This window comes from Solea solea, chromosome 6, assembly GCF_958295425.1.
Source record: "Solea solea chromosome 6, fSolSol10.1, whole genome shotgun sequence".
In the NCBI taxonomy this organism is placed as follows: domain Eukaryota; kingdom Metazoa; phylum Chordata; class Actinopteri; order Pleuronectiformes; family Soleidae; genus Solea; species Solea solea.
The window spans coordinates 18,505,864-18,526,284 of NC_081139.1; the positions used below are offsets into that span (position 1 = coordinate 18,505,864).

At 42.0% G+C, this 20,421-nt stretch overlaps 1 protein-coding gene across 4 annotated transcripts in view; it reads right to left on the reverse strand.

Moving 5' to 3' along the window:
• LOC131460305 (plexin-A1-like) overlaps positions 1-20,421 on the reverse strand; it is a 202,969-nt gene that overhangs the window by 157,633 nt on the left and 24,915 nt on the right. For all 4 annotated transcript variants that reach the window (XM_058630649.1, XM_058630653.1, XM_058630650.1 and 1 more), the window contains exon 2: positions 10,797-12,214. In XM_058630649.1, coding sequence (XP_058486632.1) covers positions 10,797-11,960 — 1,164 coding nt within the window. In that variant the 5' untranslated portion in view covers positions 11,961-12,214. The remainder of the gene's footprint in view (positions 1-10,796; positions 12,215-20,421) is intronic.

Below are 20,421 nucleotides of genomic sequence, written 5' to 3' on the forward strand. Positions count from 1 at the left end.
AGGAGACGTTTATAAGCCAATTAACTTCCTAAGACCAAATATTAACCCCCATTAAGACACTTATTACAGAGAAGGTTAAAAACGTGCAGAAAATAGACAGAAACCAGAAGAAATACACATACAGAAACACACAGTTTTAAAATAGCCTCTTTTAACAAAAGACCCATATCCAATGAATTCTACTCCAGTATAAGTTATGACACACTGAGACACTTGAGTCAAGCAACAACCACTACTGTCCTTGCCCCAGTATACAAGCACTATGCACCCCCTTGTTAGTGTTACACCAGAGGTCTCAAACTCACGGCCCTCTGGCCAGATGTGGCCCTCACGTGGATTTAATTTGGCCGGCCACATGATATCAATTTATAATGACTTGTTTCTGTATGTTATTTTTATGAATAGATTAGTTTTGCATCAAAAAAACATTTTTATTATGAACTATATATTATACCATTTTAAATCAAAAACATTGATTTCGAAATTCTGTGAAATATCTTCACTAATATTGTTATTGTGCTATAATAACACTGGCTTTTTTTCACTTGACCGGCCCCCAACTGACCAGACTGAATGCCCAGTGGCCCCCCAGGTCATTTGAGTTTGAGAGCCCTGTATTAGGCAATCACCAGTTGTCGAGCCCCATTCTAAGTCTTCCTACCATCAATTAACTTAAAAATATAAAATTCTTGAACTTAAAATCTGTCATCTTGTCAGTCCAAAACATGTACTAACCAGGATTTCTGTTTATCGGCATCTTCCATATACCGTATACACGCGGTAGTAGCTTGACTCCCACTCATAATATCTGGACGTGCTAGTGTGTTATGAGAAATTAAATTTATTACAATTTCAGTCAGGCTAACATGTTTGGATGTATTATAAAAGTTTAGTTTTAGTAGTTTTTTTAGTTTTAGTCGAACCAACACAAAAACTCCCCCTTTTTTTCTAATGTCGTGACTCACCACCACACTGGCTCACTGGAGTGTGTTTAACTGATTTTGTTTCAAAGGGAGAAAAAAGGATGACGCCTTATTTTCAACCGTTCAATTATCGGGCCAAAAGAGTTGATGCAAATCTCAGAAAACAACCTAGCAGATGTCTACTTGTTGCAACAAGGGATCTGTTTTTCCCCAAACTGTTTTCTTGAATTGACTACTTGATCCTCACTCATTACTCATTTAGAAAAAGAGGTCACATCCATGTGTTTGCATGGTAGACATTTCTATGTTGAACTTACTCCAGACAGACAGTTGGCACTCATTCTGAGACCTGCGTCCAAAAGCTGTCACCACATGTTTTTGCTGCAGTTTGACTGAATGAGAGAGAGAACCAGCACATACTGTATGTACTGTATGACATACAGTACGTAAAGAGGGGGAAACAAACACAAAGTGGCAGTCACTTTGTGTTCGTTTCAGTTCTGTGATTATCAGTTCAAAAACAAACATCAGCTGTGACAAGCAGATGAACTACACACTTCCTCTTTCCATCAACAACTCCCTTTAACCAGTTACTTAACCATCAGCTGTTCTGATGTACAGTAGCTGCTCAGTGACCAGCTGTGGAAGAGCGAGTCAGCAGTTTTAAAGGGTTTCAACAAAGGATAACTAAATTTGGTGGTACCCTTTCACCAAAAAAAAGAACTCATCACTGTATCTGAAATAACTTTAATCCGAGAGAAATAATTGACCTTGTATCACTGTTCATTCCATGTTTAACACTAATCATGATGATTTGCTTTTTATTTTTGATTCAGCTTAACATCTTGAAGCTCCAGTGTAACGTCTGTCAACAAAACACCGCCCGTGTCGCAGACCGACCACAGAACCTGCAGAGCATTGTGAAGGGACGACTCTCAGTCCACATTCCAACCTTTCTCTTTCTTACTTGTTTCAGTATCTAACATGTTTCAGAGAACCAGGGTTATTTCCTTTACCAAAAGTCATCGTTCGACATTTGCTGCCGCCTCACTTCACTGTGCTTCCGCTTTCCTCCACCAGATGTAAAACGTGTCACTCTGTGTCACCACAGATAGACACATAACTCATAACGATCTAAATGTAAAGCACATCTATTTACATCAAAAATCTGCACAGTATGGCTTTAAATAATAATAACAAACATAAACTACATGGACAAAAATGATATTAACCTTAACTTAAGACTATTAACATGCACAAGACTAGCACACCACCACTGCCCCATGTTTTTTGATGACGCCCGACAATGATGTATGCAACACGCGACCCACACACACACACAGTGCAGATCAATACATAATTACACTGACAATTAGTATCATTAGAGTGGTGCTAGAGATGGGAATTTGCTGAGCTAAACACTCCTCAGAGAGAAAGAGAAAAGGTCAGGAGAAGAAAGAGCGAGAGAATTAAGCAGCTAATGCACGGCCTACATGGGGTGTTCTCCAAAAGGTTTTCTATTGTTCTTAAATAATGGGATGAGAGCAAATCATGTGCTCAGAATGGACATGATATTGTTCGCTCACATATAAGCATAAGCTCTCTCTTCCTCTCAGACACGGGCACTGTAACAGAGCTCTATTAACTTCTATTTTTACAAACTATAACAAAATCCTAATCTTACATCAAATTAAATAACACGACCCACTGGTAAAAGAAAAAAACATTTAAGACAAGTCATCAAATTGGTGTCTCCTAGCTCAATTCATTTAAACTGTCAATTAACTGCACTCATTAACTCTGGCTCAGTTAATCAGGTCTACAGTAATTACTTAAACACATTTGCTGGCACATCCTTTTAGATTAGGTCCACAGAACTAGCAATGTGTTTTACAAAGACCACAAGTGAGTTCAATTCATTAGATGATATTCATAAGGATTGATTTAATAAGGTTAGGAGCCTCCAAACAGTTTCCACCTTGTGTCTCCTTTAACAACTGAAAAAATCTGCTCGGCTTTCTCCAAATGGGCTCATTACACGCTGAGAAGTTGTGAAACACTAAAACAGCAATGATGCCTTCTGTTTCGTTAACATAATATTTCGGACTCATTTCCGAGCATCTATAACGAGCCAAGCAGAAACATGTCTGTAACCGTTTCTTAAGAAAATCATTACATATTCTTGTATTGATTTCAGGTTCAAATCACACCTTTGACACTGCTGGCTACACAACAGCTGGCCTATGCACCGTCAGATGATGAATACTCGCTTTTGCTTTTGACTGATTTCCTGATTGATTGGCTTGTGACAAAAGTTCAAAACCTCCTCATCAATCTGATTATAAGAAAAGCAGCTTGGCATTTTGAAAAGTCTTGGGGTCAAATAAGACTCCCATGAAGAGACGATGTCATTTCCAATGCTGCCATCAAGTTTTCCTATAGTTTTCTTTCTTTCCCCTGATATCTTTGATATTTAGATGAGCTCTGGAACTAAAACTTCCAACCAGATGTTTTAATCAGCAGCTGTTGTGAAAACAGATTGCTGCAGCGCTTTCTATCATTTCTATAGAGAAAGGTACGTCGTTAAAATTGACGGTCATGAAAACACAATTTATTTCTTTGCTTGTTTGTGTGGTATTTATGTTGCCCTGTAATTCAGTCAATCGTTCATCTTTGGGCAGTTTAAGAGGAAGTCATTTATGGCACCTTTTCACTCATTCATTTTCTACTGCTTTATCCTCCATGTGAGGGTGAAAGGCGAGGTACACCATGGACATGTCACCAGTCCGTCGCAGGACCAACATACAGAGACAAATCGACTACAAACTCCACGTGGTAAGGACCACCTTCTTGCTGTGAGGCAACAATGCCAGCCACTGTTTCACCATACGCCCATGGCATCTTTTGTTACCTTTATTTGGTTTACATTGTAAATGAACCAGGCTGCATACGTAGGCGACGGTGGTCGATTAAGTGTGATTAAGTGTTTCGATCAACACAAGCACCAAAGCTGCTGAGCAGCTGTTGAGTCGTCCCCCTAAAGAGGTTAATGTTGTTATCATCGCCGTTAATTTCTACAGAAAACTGTTGGACATCACCAATTAATGTAGAGCATTAAGTGAGTAAGAAAATATACTGAGCAAAGTGACTCCTGACCTAACCTCAAACTAAAGTACATTCTTTTAAATTCAGGGACACAACACAACACAGGAGTTCTGCTGTGTTTCTACATCTGCACACAGAGGGAGAGAGTTGACATGACTGAGAGGGTGGGAGCAGAACAGGACAGTGTGGTGACCAGGTGACGGACACCGATATTATTTGTGCAGCAGCCGGCGTTCAATCATCCTCTCCTCTCCTCCCTCTAATTCTATCCCCCCTTTTCCGTCAGTTGCTGTTCTTGGCAGTGGCAGCAAAAAGATTTCTGAGGCCATCACTCTTCCTCGCGCCCTCCTCTTTTTCACTATCTGTGAATCAGGGCCTCTCCTCTGAGGAGAGTCTGGCTGAACACGGCTTGCAGTTTTCCCCTCGGCGGTTTTTCCATTCTCTCTCGCTCTTTCTAGGCCTCAACGCACCATTTTATCAAATCAGAATTCAAACCATCATCACTCACGGCCCAACAGTGACGTCACATCTAAGTCAAAGTCAAAGTAAGCCAGCTATTACTATTACGAGTATAAAAACACAATACCACAAAGTGATAATGACAAATTGACGTTCTTTTTTCCTTGTTTCCTGTTTTAATTCCACAAATAAAGATTCAGTTAGTGCCGTCAATCCAGAACGTTTTAGCCTTTGATTGAGATTAACTTGATAAACCAGGCATAAGATGACATTTCCATTAATTTGTCAAACAAACCTCATCAAAATGTCTACTTTACCTTTTCAAATTAATATTAGGTGTGACACAATTGGCAGCAAAAATAGTCAGAAATGTAAAATGTGCTCTTCTTGCATTCTTAGTATCGACAATTATTCAATTGGGTCAGATCATTTGCCATCCTAATCGTATAGAAAAGGTGGGAAACAATGAGTTGAATATTGCAGAGGCTTAAACAAACAAGGCTTGACCTGATTACCTCCAAATAAATAAAAATTACAGTTTTCATGAACAGGTTATCAGAAAGCAATCAAGTCTACAGCCTTTGTGCTTTGTTTTCTTCATCCTTTTACCCTTAAAGCATGCTTCTTGGCTTGCTGCGTTATTTTCACGCTCACTTCATCTCTTTCATCCGATAAACACCATCCTTCATACTGCCTTACTTTCTCCTGTAGCTTCCTTGTTCTCTCATTTTTATACCCACCCACATTCCACACCTCGCTCTCTCTCCCCCTCATTCCCTCTCACTCTCTTAACTTGTTAAACCTTTGTTTTGCTGCGCTACATTCCTCTCTCTTGTTCTCTCCCTATTTTTCACAACATTCCTCACTTTGTCTCTCTCTTTCTTTCTGTATTCATCTCCCTCTCAGTCCACCTTAACTAAGCAACCGTCTCTCTCCATCTCCCTCCCTCCCTCCCTCCCTCTGTGTGTGGAGATAGTTTGTATTGATCCACTCTCAAACCAGAGAGAAGGTCATGGGCTCATTAATAAAGCTCAGGGACACAAAAAAAAAAGAGACACACAAACAATAACACGGTCGCAAATACAATTCACAGCAGACAAAAATAGGCAGGTAACAGTTCTGCAGTGAGGCCTGGTGTTTTGTCTACGTTTAAAAACATGTGATAACGGTATGACTTGTGATAAATAAACAAATATTCAAAGTATATGCTGGTTATCTTATGTAGATGATTTGGAATTTATTTCCATTCCGAGTAAGGGCTTTTATGAAACAACCTGAACATCTTGGTGCCAACTTCAAAACAATTTTGCATCTCTAAACAAAAACATCCCATACTTCCTGAAGTGCTCAAATAATTAGATAACTGATAACATACGTTTAAATTCAACTGCAAATGTCCAATCTAGGGCTGAGAACACGACCCTCGCCACAATCACACACAACGTCACGTCAAATTCGGTATTATTGTAACACAGAGCTGTGGTGCAACTTTGAAACTAGCTTAACTGTAACGGCTCTATTCTGAGCAGTCGTCTTCTTGTTTCTTTGACCACCAAGTACTGAGAGTAAGCTGGTAATGTATTATGAATAAGAGATTTAATTGAAATGAGTAAAATGACCTAGGGTGCCGTACTGAACAATAAACAATCATCAACATTTATGGTCAGTTTTGGCCAAACAAAACTATCAAGGAGGACTAATCTACATGTATTCCAGTACATGCAGTATTTGCATATCTTTTTGATATTTACTGTATATTGCACGTGTTGAAAACTAGAGATGTAACGATATGAAAATTTCATATCACGGTTATCGTGACCAAAATTATCACGGTTATCAATATTATCACGGTATTGTTAGATGTGTTCAAAATGTTCCAAAAGTACTGAACACACACACACTGAAATCTTTTAACCAAGTTTTATTTAAAAAAAGATATTTTATATTATATGATTATTATTATTATTATTATTATTATTATTATTATTATTATTAATAATAATAATCATCTGACTGACACACACACACACACACAGGTCCTCACTCTGTGTCGGATAATAATTAAGTAGCAGCGGTCGTACACAGCATAAAAATAAAATAAAAAAACACAGAAACAAACACATTTTGGTCTGCTACGGTATGTGTCGTCTGCACACTACTCGCTTTCGCGAGACAAACCATGACGTTTCCCACTATTCCGAAATCCCGTTTTTGTTGACTTACCCGCTGAAAAGTTATGTGTGGTGGTCACGGAGATGGCTCATCATATTGGAAGTGGCTTCGCGCCGCGAAGTTCGCGGAGTTTTTTTTTTGCATTTTCTGCACAAGGATTGATTGTCTTCAATTATTTTACTCTCAACATCCTTTAAAAATACAAAATATGCCCAGATTTCTGATTTTACGGGGGGTAATCTCTGGAGCGCAGGTGGCTTCAGCCGTGTTGTCGCTGGACAGACAGTGCAAACTGCGCATGCGCGCCCGCTTGAGCGAGTGCCGTTCAGGTGCTGCTGCTTCTCCAGGAAATGAGCAGTATCACTGTGAGTTTTTCGGTAATCAGTTGCGGTAATCAATCACGGTTTTAACGATAATTAAAATTTGAAACGGTATGATAACCGTCGGGAATTTTACCGCGGTTTATCGTCATACCGGTAATCGTTACATCCCTATTGAAAACACAGGAACAGTAAATTTTCAGTACAGTGTGTGTGGCCCTTGTGTCTCCACCTAATACTATCGCCAAACATTTGCATTTACAACAGTGCAGCCACTGTCTCTCTGTGGCCATGAACATCCTAATGATGGCCAGAGGCGAGAAATTATGATCAGCACAAATATGAACTTCACACTGGGAGCTAACAGAGCGCACGGTCATCCATCATTGCTATGTGGCTAACAGCTGTCTGGGACTCGCAGCCTCCCTCTGCCCTGCCCTCTCCCCCACTCTGTGGCAGGGTCAACCTAAATGTATTCACCCTTACTCCCACATCACAAGGCTTTTCCCACGATGCTCAGTCAAATGTAGTTGAGGTAGGCATTAATGAATTTGTAGCCTAGAGGTTGGAGAAAAAGGCCTTTTGAATTCCTGGAGTGGCTGGGGACATTAGTGGGAGGGGGCTAGAGAGAGCTGTGGATCATATACCTGGATCATCTGTAGAAGTAGAGTTGGGGATATATTGTCCTTACTTGATTATGGTCAAACTATTATCTGGACTATAAGTTAAGTATTATGGAATGAACTCAAAATAACGCACAAGTTGTTTCACTGGATAATATCACAAATTTTCATATAAATACTTCAATAAATGCAGCCTGCAAAGGTGTAGGCAGTTTTATTTTTACTTTATAGAAGCAGAATGTGTGTGCAGTTGGGGAATAATGTTTTTAAACATGTTGTTAACACCTTGGTAGTGTAAAAGATGTTTAAAACAACTGTACTGACTGATATCAGTATCAGTAGATACACATGGTTGTGATATCAGTATCAGACAACACAGAGATGGTGCAGTGCCATCTCTGACGTAAAGGGCCGTGTGTATTTCCAATTAAGGACTTTTCATTCAGCTATCATCATTTCTCTGACAGCGATTAGTGAAGGGATTTAAACAGTATTTCCCACTCTGCTTGGATTGTGACATTCATTACTTATTGATTTTATCATTCGTAAGAATGGGAGGTCAATGCAGTGCCCTCCTTACTGGCATGAAATGCAGGTTTATATCTTAAAAGCTTTGTTGTTGCTATTCTGCAGCGTTTCTATATTTCTCTACACTTGCTCATACTGAAAAAAAAATGTGGGGTCAGATTTAAGGTCAGTTTGGAGGTTACTCGGACCAGTGACTGGGGTTAAGGTCAGAGATGAGTAGCTGACATGAGGTCAGTGCTTAAGGACAAACGTGGCAGACGTCATTAACCTGAGGCCGACCCCTCCCAGCCTCACTGCTGTCGTGGGGTCAGCTAATCACCTCATCTCTGTAGCAACTACATCGTCATTGATGACAGCGTACATGGGAGAGCACTTCTGAGTGGTGGTAAAAAAAATGCCAGCAAAAGTGAACCTAATCAGTATCCATGGCAGTGGGACTGAATGAGATAAGTGTGAAAGAGATATGGAGAGGGATTTAAAACGTAAATAAATGAATAATGGGTGCAAGAATGATTGGCATATTGGTGAATGTGAAGGATGTGGCACAAACTGGTAACTGTGCTTTCCTCTGGTACTTTTCTTTTGCCTTTTATTCCATAAACTGACATAACCAGGTGCAGATTCAGCATGTTTCTCACCATGCTTGATGTCAATAGTGAGAGTATGTCAAAATTCATCATAGAGTAATTCACAAATATGGTTGTGAGATTCTTGTAGCCACTGATGTGCAAAGACCTTCTGATGCGATACAAAGCAGGAAGTCAAGTCTTATCAAAAGCCAACACACTCCACTCCACTTTTAACACGCGCTACAATTGTTTAGTCTCCTTTGAGGTCAGCGATTACAACACTACTACGGCAATGTATCACGACAGAAATCATTTGCTCCACCAGATAATTGCGGAGGAGTTGAGCACAATGCAACAACAGTCTCAATGTGACATGTAGTAAGAAAGAATGTCGCACTGCACTTTCTTTGTCCTACTAACCTGTGATAACACACTATAGCTCCTGTTGCACCAGGGCAAAGGTCTAATTGAAATAAATGAGATAGCTTGTTTTTTGCCTCAGGGCTATTGTCAGTGTGACGGGTCCAATGGAAAAAAAAAGGGCCACAGAAAGAATGAAGACAAGCACAAAATTGGAAAGAGACTACATCTACAGATGATGACCATGAGAGAGAGAGAAGAAAAGGAGGCGAGAGTAGACTAGGCCAGGTCATTCACATCACGTGCACTACCATACAAAACACACCTGTGCGCCCAAGCTAATAAAAGACTTACACAGAGAAAGAGTGCTGTTTTAACAAAGCATCCCACTCCATTAGACTCAGCACAGGGTGAATGGTTTCTGTGTGTGTGTGTGCGCAGTGAAGACATCTGCCAGTAAAAATGGTGTGCACTGACATTTAAAGAAAACACTTTAAAACTGGTCTTTTAATTAAGCTATCTTAAGAGAAGAGTAAGATGGAGGCAACGGATGGGTGGTTTTAAAGAGCGCGCAGAATGGAGAATGGGTGTGCAGAGACAGGTGGTCAGCTAAAAGTGAGGCGCACTTAACACTAATAGATGAAACAAAAATATACCCCAGCGAGATTCGTCAAGATGCGGCCTAAAGAGAGTGGGTGAGCAGAGGAAGGCAGACGAATTAAGAATGAAGGTCAGAGAAAATAAAGACTGTCGGCAGTTGCGTGTTAAATATAGAGACTCTGTGTGGGAAGTGCTTTAAAATCTGCATGTATGTGTGTGTCTGTGTGAGTAAATTCCTCTGTAACGCATGCAGGGCCACGCACGGTTAATCATTAGTGAAAACTAACTCTACAGCTCGTGCGTTTCCTCGGGATCTCACAGGTTTTGTAAATGTGTGCGTGTGAGTGACATTTCACAAATCCAGGAGACCGGGCTAATGATGTCCTCTGTCTGACTAAATCAAAGCACCACAAAGCTGTAAGGATAAGGAGGATGTGTAGTTAGAAAGGCGAAAGTAGACAGCGGGAGGATGGAACAGGAGGGCTTCCCACATTTTGTATTTCTTAATCACTGCAGGTGTGTAGCAGGGGTAGGGTCCGTGTTCGATTAGCAGGTGTGCAGTGAAAACAAAAGCCGAGTGGAGAAATGGGACAATTTCAGGGACACAAACTTAATCCCATCAATGCTCGTCTTAAATAATGTTCTACTAGACGTGTGTATAAGTTTATTCGTCACAGTGACATCAGTCCAACTGCTACCCACTGCAACAGTTGGCTCGGGAGCTAGCCATTTAGCCTGTGAGCATCCACAAGTGAGAGAACGAGCTGTTAATTTAAACTTGGCTTGTCACAGTCACAGTGAGTCAATCCTCATGTTTAACAGAAATGTTGACTGACATGACTACTTCCTGCCTGACATTAGTCTGGTGTTGAGCATCCGTGACTCTGCTTTGACCACGATAGTGTGAGTAACAGCTTATTTTAGAAGACGTGATGTGAAATATGACCTTAAAGTGTCTATAGTGAATACAATTCAATACAATTCTCCTCATGGTCTCGCTTTTACATTAAAATTTTGTATATTTTAGTTTTGTTTAAGTCTGTAACAAAGTAGAGGCTTTCACTGATTAAATGAAGCAATTCACTCTTAAGACAAAGAAGAAAAAAACAGAAAGCACAGATAAAGGTTTACACTTACCGAGTTGATGCAGGCAAGCTCCTTGTTGAGCAGCCAGGGTAAGGAAAGTTTGCCATCTCCCTTGTAGCAGGACTGAATCCTTTCTTTAATCTTCTCTTTTATCCTCCTCAGGGTGAAGAGGCACAAAGCTGACTCTTTGGGTGGTTTGGCCCGATTCTTCTGACCCTGAGAGAAGACTGTGAAGAGGATGTCTTCGTTCTCAGTGATCCCCAGAGACTTAGCCAGCTGCCGACCTGGCCGAGCCAGGAAGGCGTCCTGCACCAGGCGGTACTCAACTCCATCTTTCGTGCAACCAATGGGGAACTCAACGTAGGAGTAAAATTTGGGGTCATCAACGCAGAGGCGGACAATCTTGGAGGTGAAGAACTGCTCTCCGCTGGCATCAGGGGAAGTCAGTTGGGTATCCAGCTGCATCGTCAGATAATAGACAAACTGTTCACTGCTGAAGCTGTACACATAATAGATGTCAAACGCAGGGAACTTGGACAGCGTGTCTGAGGGGATCTTCAGCTGAGAAGAGACAAATTCATCTTGATAGACAAAGCTGAACATGTCGGCATTTTCTTCATTCTCCATCAGCTTGCGGCTGGACAGTGTTGGAAAGTATTCAGACTTGCCATCAATGGGGGTTCCAATAAATAGCTTGCTTGTTGGACTGTGGGGAGAGCTTATGATCACCCCAGACATGGTACCAGACTCTGCCACACTGGAGAGGTAGTGCTCCTTGCGATGGTGTGGCTCACCGAGCTTAAAAAGATCATCTAGACGAAGGAATTGACAGATGCCCTGTGAGGTGCTTCCACAGGCAATGAGGCGGTTCTGTGCGTAGTCTATAAGAAGAAGTTTATTCACATTGGGAGTTTGGGCCAAGTCGTGTGGGCAGGACTGGACACTGGGCGGGGGATAGCACTTCTCATTGTCCACAACCGGGCCAGTCATGTGGTTGCGCAGTTTGGTCAGGTTGCTTGAAAGTTTGAAAATCCAATTGATGGCTCCCACATAGACCTCTCCAGTTTTGTTGTGTATTGCCAGATGTGTGAGCCCCCACTCAGAAGGGGTAAATCGTTTGAAGGGCGGAGGTTGGCTGCCACATAAGGATGAGCTTGTCATAAGCAAAAGCCCCAAGAGGAGAAACAAGTTCCCCCGGCCAGCTAGGGGACACATATCCGGGCTGTCAGGAGGCAAGGCTTAGGGGAATGGGTAGAAGAGAGGAGGAGGAGGAGGAGGAGGAGTCTCTGGTACCAAGTACCAAGTCAGGTTCCCCTTTCTCTTCTGCGTTATTGTCAAGGTATAGGGAGATAATATGGGGGAGAGAGAGGGATAAGGGAAGGGGAACAAAACTACTGATGTGCTGCCCTTCTTTTAGACTTGCAAGCCGTCTTTGGGTACATCATCCATAGAGGTGTGAGGAGGGAGCCCTGGAAGAAAAACATAAAAAAAAACAAGATGAGGGTCTGAGGAACATTTCCGATACATTAGGCATCACAAATTGCAAAGAAAACTCGAGGAGCCCGGGTGAAAAATGATAACAAATTAAATCTGGGAGGCAAATGTGTGTCAGCTTTTAATTATGAGTGAAGATAACAGGGGAGGAAAAGACCGATTATGAAAGGCCGTGTTCATATAATGGTCTTGCTGCAGTGAGTTATAGACCCATAACACTGAACTCTTTAATATTTCATAACTTTCTTCATCAGTATGTTGGCTATGAAGAAGACATGTGTTTGAAAAAGGTGCCAGTGGACCCTGTTACATCAACGGCAAGCAATTTATAGCTGCGTCTGCACAGACATTTTCCTGAAATGGTTTGAAAAGTATCAACACAATCCAGAAACTCCTTTTTGCAATTACACCTGCAGTTCCAGCAGCTGAATTCAAGCACCGGGCTACTGTGACAACATAGTGGGTTACCCATCATCCTCTGCTTCCAGTCAAGGAGCTATACTCACAATTTATACTGTGTAAAATCAGGACAGATTTCACTTGTCTGAGGAGACTGCACCACCTGCAGCAGTGGCAGCAGGTTGGGGTATTGAGGTTCAATCCTCATGTGTCTGGGTGTTTGTGTCATGGGATCAGAATATTAGATGTCGTCTTATTGTTGCTGTTGTTGTTAGATGCCATCAACACATTTCTCACAGAATTAAATGTTGTTGGACAAGAGCAACCAATCAACCCATCGGAGAGGTGAATACAGCCCTACAAGAGTATTCGCTCCTTCGGGGCATTCTTCAATGACAACACAATAACAGCAAACAGGGTTTCTGGGGTGCATGCTGCTACTTGACAGGCCAATCATGTTCGGGTAATATTGAGACATTAGTTCTCCTGTAAATGACGATTATAAAACAACACGATGCATCTCTCCCTGGGACCTGCACGCTTCAATTTCACCTTGACAATCAAAGTGCCAACGCAAAGGTTGTTTTATGACCACACCATATCAGAAAAGATGAGAGGCAGAGGTACAGAGGCAGGCATGTGATAGACTGTGAGAACTGGACTAGAGGGGAAATGCACTGAGAAAATTAAAACCTCCAGTAAGAGGAGTCATTGAATTTTTCATAAATTTGAGTCACTGCTGCAACAAAATAGGAGAGAAGAGGAATAGCAGTGGTGACATTCATGAAATAGCCAACCACAGCTCAGCTGTGACAAAGCTGGCCAGGTTCAGGGAGAGGTTGTGTCAACCAATTTCCACAAATGAAAACCTGGGAGTGTGCTGGTGAGTGAGGAAAACAAGATGAGGGAGAAAGACAGAGTCGGAAAAACCAGGTGAAAGAAGGACAGTGAAACTGCCTTCACTGCATGGACAGAAAGACATACTGAGGAAACCAGAGAGTGACTGAGGCGCAGCAGGAGCCAAACAAAATGCAGCACTTCTGCTGCATTTTAATCAGGACCATACCTGCGCTTAAATCAAACACCAGGGGAGCACCGTGGATCGAGACAGCTCGGCAGAGTCACTGCAGACAGAAGGGACTGAGCTGCATCAGATATAAAGCCACCATCAACCGTGAGATTAAAACGATTTGATGGTGGCCCCGATAAAGTGACTAACCAGCCTATGAAGAAGAAAATTTCAGCTCAACGGTACAGTTGTGCAGCACATCAAGAGCAGATGTCGATTCAAAGCACAGCAATGCGTAGGAAGGACGGCTGCTTCATTTTCTTTTGTCATTTTCAAGTGTAGGAAAAAATACAATGAGGCAGAGTGAGTGAGGGAGCAGATTCTAAATGATTGAGAAAGAAAACCTGAAAGAGTTGTTCTTGTAATTTCTCTCTTTATTAAAGTGATTCACAGCTTGACATACAAGATTATCAATGGACAACCAGCTGCTTGCCGTCTATCCCATTAATAAGACTATGACTTTAACACACAAGCATAATGGCAACACTGAAATGTAAGCATAAAATACAGGAGATGAATCGGGAGAGACAAAAGAGTCTAACTCCCAAAAAGTCAAATTCCAGGTTTAAAAGGGTTTTTGACCAGTGGGATTATATTAAATCAGCATTCACGTCCATGTCAAATGACTAGGCATTTCCCAATGCTTTTTTTGCTGGTCTGCTATATTTTTTTGGTTCATCTAAGTCCAAAAGTCCCGTGTATAACTGCTAATTTAAGTGTGAAAGAGGATTTACACACACTAACCCCCTTTTTTTTTTCAAATTTCTACCATTTCTCTCGACACCTCCTCATACCTCCAAATCCCTATTTAATTTTCTCCAGAATTAAAGTCGGATGGTGGAAGGAGCGCTGGAACAAGGTTACGAGCCATATCTCACACCATCAAGGTAAAACATGTCAATCATTTAGGGCTGGAGTGTGTCTATGGCTTTGGGAGTCGTAACACCCTATCTCTGAACCAAGGCCTTTATCACATGAGGGAAAAGCACTAGAGAGGACGGGCTGGAAGGGGCCACATTGATTGGATTTGATATGACGACACCCTATCAACTGACAGGCTTGTACCACATCCCTATGGGCATGGAGAGTAGGAACGTGAATGAGAGATTGAGGGGAGGTAGTAAAAAAAGTAGTATATACTTGTGGATATTTGGTTTGTCGGTAAAACCCTGTGAATAGATGTCGGTGGGCTTTCTGAATACTGTAAGGAATTTTCAGAAAATCCCAAAAAGTCGTGAGTGGGTGGCGACTTTTGTGAGTAGCCAGGCACAACTATCCCACAACCACTTTCCTCTACAGCAGCTAAGGCCGTCCCTTTAGACAATGCTTGCTGCTCGGAGCCCAGAGCTGTGCTGATTTATTGCCGGTGGCATATCAATTACAGCACTCTCCACTGGAGGGGAGAAACAGGAGGAGAAGGTGGCGAGAGGGATGATGATGAGGAGGGAAGAGGAGCAGCACTCAGACAAATTCCCTACCCTCTGCACTGCATCACAACATGTGGGTCACATCTGGGGCAGGAGGAAGAGGAGAGAGGGTGGATCAAGGAATTTTAAACAGAGGGAAAACATAGTCTGGGAGATGAGGGGAGTATGTGTGAGCACATAAAGGGCTCTGAAAATTAATTGTAATTCTCAAGACACGCTCTCATACATAAGCACAAAGTCAATTATTGTCAGCCAACCATAGCGTTATCACAGCAGTTACTGAAAGCAATATGGTTTAAAGAGTCATACTGGGCCACTTCATCCTACACACATCTGCAACACTCACTCTCCTCTTCAATTATATACTATATACACATAAACACATCAACAAACAGTCATCAAAACAAACACATAAACTAAATAGGTCTCTAACGTAATTTGTCCTCCACCTCTTCTCTCGGCAACCAACCTGCTCCAAAGATCGGAGATTTACCCGGGGGAGTAAAGGGAGACGAGTGAAGGGTGGGTGAGGGATTGAACAGCATGAGTAGGTGGCAGGAAGCAGTCGGATACGACTGGTAGAGGGGGGTAGGATGGTTAGAGAGGAGGTAAAATAGCAGGGGAGCCAAGCCAAGCCCTGAGGCTGTAATCCTCTCCCAGGGTCTGCCTAATCTCACAGCCACTATCTGCATATGGGAAGAATGGATTACCATCCCCCCCCAAACACACTGACTGATGGATGAATTGACAGAGGAATGGAATGGGATGAGTGACAATTGTGGGACAGACTCACAGACAGACGAGGACACAAAAAAGAGTTTTCCAACCCGTTAAATTATCAGAATACATTCAAGTCCATTTGAATCACTGCCACTTGATTAGGTTATGTTGACGGTGTTCAGAACAGAGGTTCACAGTCTTGTCGTAAGAATGACCTCAGGATTTTGTAAAAGCTCAAGTTCATGAGTTGTGACCAGCTTTCTCTCCATTTTCTCTCCAGAAACATTGTGAAACATTGTGATCATGATCTCACAGAATTCCATTTAACAGGCTCCTTTGGGGCGTTATAACCATGAACACTTGTTCTAAGAAATGACGTGGATTTTCTGTCATTACTTCATATGATCAATTTATCGGTACGGAAAAAAATGTGACAATAAGACATTTAGTGTTGTAGAATGTCCAAAATTTGGGCGAGCAAGATTTTAGTGCCAATAACAACTTTCCCTATATCATATGTAAAGGCTTCACATGAGCCAAGACAAATTTCAGAGGAGGTAAGACCAATTTCCAAGAGGTTGGATAATAAAGCAGTATTGTATGTTGTGGTATCTTGTATCATTTCCTTCCTGTCTTGGCCCGGGGAACAAGCTGACTGGCAAGTCCTGAGGCGCATAAAAAGCCCTTATGAGTTCTGTTTTAGTGCCAACGTAAATCAGTTTAGTGGAGGACAAGCGCCGGTAACCTTTCTCTGTCTGTGGCAGGTGGCCTGCCAAAACAAATGCCTTGTTTTTAGGGTAGAAAAGTAGTGCGTGCGTGTGTGGGTGCCTGTGCATGAAGACAGGCACTGGGACAAATTGAGCCCCTTGTCTTGAAAGCACCTCGCTGGGCTGACGTTCAAGCTATCTTCCCAGCTGGGGTGATAAAATCTGATCTAGACCTGTTTAGTGGCTACCCTTGACAAGATGGAGCTGAGTAGAAACACTGGCCTCACGCACATGGTCTTTGGATCGTTCTGTGTTCATTTTGCCCACACAATTTAGCTGGGAATAAAGTCTTTACAGCAGATGCTTTACAAGCTGCTCAGCTCTGTAACATGAAATAATGGAATATGAAGACTGTTTTTAAGAGAGCATCAAGAGATACAGGGTCACAGAAAAAATAAATCTCTCTATTAAGGCAAGGGTTCTCTGTCTGTCTGACGTCAAAAGCAACGGTTCATTTTCATGTGATGCTGAGTTGCAGTTGACAACACAAAAAACATCAAATTATAACATTTTCAAATGTTGCTTTTCCACTACATGGTCCCAGCACGACTCGACTCGCCTTGGCACGGCATGTTTTTTGCTTTTACCATTAGCGATAGTACCTGGTAGTCTTTTTAGTACCTGCTCTGGCGAGGTTCAGAGTGAGCTGAGCCAATACAACACGCGACCTCGTCAGACTGACGGCCACTGATTGGTCAGAGTGCCGTCACTGGAAGAGGCATGAGCAAGACGTCTGAGACAAGAATCAAAGTGAACAATGTCGAACTGAAAATGTGCATTAATCTCCAACATTTAGCACAGAAATGTCTAAAATCTCAATATTTAACAGAGGAGTCTGGTGTATTTAGCGACAGCACTGTGGAAAGCCTGTGACCCCTGCCGCTGTATTTCAGTTCAGTGACTGTCAGACGGAGCCGTGCCATGCTGAGGTGAGGCAGGATTATGTAGTGGCTCTGGTTCAATACAAGACAACGGGATCTTAAAAGTAGGTTGAGTAAAACTTGAATGTCCCTAACGCTTTCTTCAAGAAATAACAGTTAATCTGTACAACCGTTCAACCCTCTACTTGAAAAGCACAGTCGTGCCCATAGAGAGAGGATATGCGAGGCAATGTGTCATGCACGTGATGCCGAGTAACTTGAAGCCTGAGATGTGATAACTGCATAAACAGTCACTAAAATCATGAAAATCAGATTTAAAGGTTTTACACGATGGGCTTTTTTTGTTTGCCTGACCGTTAGTCTGTCATTCTCTGACGGATGTCCCATATACCCTCTTGTTTTCGAGGCTTAAATCAGTAGCCTGCACAAGGACGAAGGTAGAAACTAGCAGACAATCTACTGTCGAGCATTTGAGTGGCACTATGTGCAAGGACACCTGGTACTCTGACACGGCTGTGTCAACAGACGCAGTATGTGTGTGTGAGAGAGAGAGACAGCTGTCTCTCTGACATGAGACAGAGTGTGGCCACTACCTTACACAAATTCATCCACTCCTCATTCAGTAAAATAAAAAAAACACAGGTAGGGTAAATGAGATTATATGGAGACATGACTGAAGACACAAATTAGTAGTACATATATATACACACTGGTGCAATTAGCCTGTATGTGTGTGGTCCACCATTAGAAATACAGTGTGTGCCTGCATTCTGAGGCTACATCACAGTTGTCCCTACTCTGAACACATTTATCAAATACAATAAAAAGAAAGGAGTACTGTGTGTGTGCGTGTGTGTGTGTGCGTGTCATGTTAACACTCACACCAGCTCCTACCACGTCTCTGAGTCTGACCACTGACAATCTCACACCATGTCTGCTCCACACTGGAATGCAGAGGGAGTGAGCTGCACACAAACCTCTGAGGAATTCCTCACCTCGTCCTACAAATGCATACCGTGTATATTTGTGTGTGTGTAAGGTAATCTGTGTGACAGGTGTGCACACACCCTACTTTATTCCATAAATCTAATTTCCCTTTACACAGCTAGAAATATGCTCGACTTCTGTACGACGGCCTGCACATTTCCTGAACAGCTTGAGATTGTTGGATTATGAGCGTCACCTCAGTGCTTTGAAGGGTTTATGAACAATGGCAGATTCCACTGGTGAAAACAGGGTGGAGCTCCTCTGGGAATTTTGGTGACATACAGCCCATGCTATTACAACAACACAAGAAGTGGATTTGTCTCCATCTTGACATCTAACTAAATCCTCCCGCTCTGTGTCGATATTCTTTCTCACAGTTTTTGGCTTGAATGTCTGATATTTTACTTAGTATCTTCTTTTTCTTTCCAACTCCTATGACTCTGAACAAAACAGGAACCCAAATAAAATACAAATTGCTTAAGCATTAGAATTTTTGTGGCTCACAACATGAGCACTGGAACATGTTTTCTCCACTCTGATTCTTCTCTCTGGGGTGAAATTCCTGGTAAACCAACGGCGTTGTTCCAGCTGCTAAGACGGAGGAATACACTGCTGTACCAGGCCCTGCAGAGAAGCTTCCCACATTTTTAGAAAAAAGCACAGACACATAAATGCAACAATCAAGCCCCATCAGATTAGTGGTTTACTCTTAATCTCTTGACTGTTTGTGTGGCTGGGTCTTTCTTTCTAGGACAAATCCTGTGTATATGTGTTTGTGTGTGTGGGGAGAGATGGCAGAGGTATGTGATATGTAGGTCAACGTGCCTCATAAGTGACAAAGTAATGCAGTAATAATGCACTTGAACATTTCACCACTGGCTCACCAAGGCACAAACACAGAGCTTGCGCTATTGTCTGTAGCATTAAGCTAATGCTCGATGATTTAAAACAGCTTTAAAAAAAGAACGACAGTTAGGTCGTGGGATCAGAGGAGGTGATGACTTGCAACCACAGGCCGTTTAACCATTTCACTGCTCTGTATGTAATTATACTTTAACTTGAATATTAAACAACAACTAAGCTTAATAATATTTTTAACAATCATAGACTCACAGCAAGACTTTTAATACTGGGAATAACACAAATGTGAAAATGGCATTCATGCAGTCTGTGGTGTTGGCAAAGTCCACTCTAATAACAGATACACAGACATGTCTTGCCTTCACGAGGAGTGAAATGCTTGCCACTCACACTCGGCTCAGCAGCTGAAAATGTGAGCACGGATACACAGCACTGCAAATGGTGCCGGGCATGAAAAAAAAAAATATATATACTATAAGCTACAGCAAGCCCCCACAGACGAGAAAGGATTCAAGGATTGACACCAATTCAAAGACAACAAAACACTCTGAGCCGAGTCCATATAGTCAACAAGTTAAGTTTTACTTTGTGTAACATGATCAGTAGATTATGGGATTACAGCTCCACATAAGTGAGTCTGATTACTGGCTTTATAACGATACCAAACTACTATACACTATTCCATAACATCTATGTAAGCTTAGCCTGCTGTTAGGAGGAATTGCACCTTTGAATGTTACTTGGCAACCACAGAGTCTCAAACATACATGAATGCAACCACACAATAACATACGGTAGCTAAGAATAATAGTTCACCGACTGCTCATCTACTCATTAGACTATAATGACTCATTCCTAATGAGTGACACCCCCGATGACTGCCAGGTGTTAATTTGAGCAGGAAAAAGACAAGCAACCAAAACCAAAACATATCAACCTCCACTATAATTTTCACGTTCAACAGGTTTGACAATGAAAACAACGAAATCACAAAACAATACTGCACCTGCACTAATATTTCAGGAACTCGCCGGGCATTGTTATTGCTAATCACAGAACCCGGCATGCATC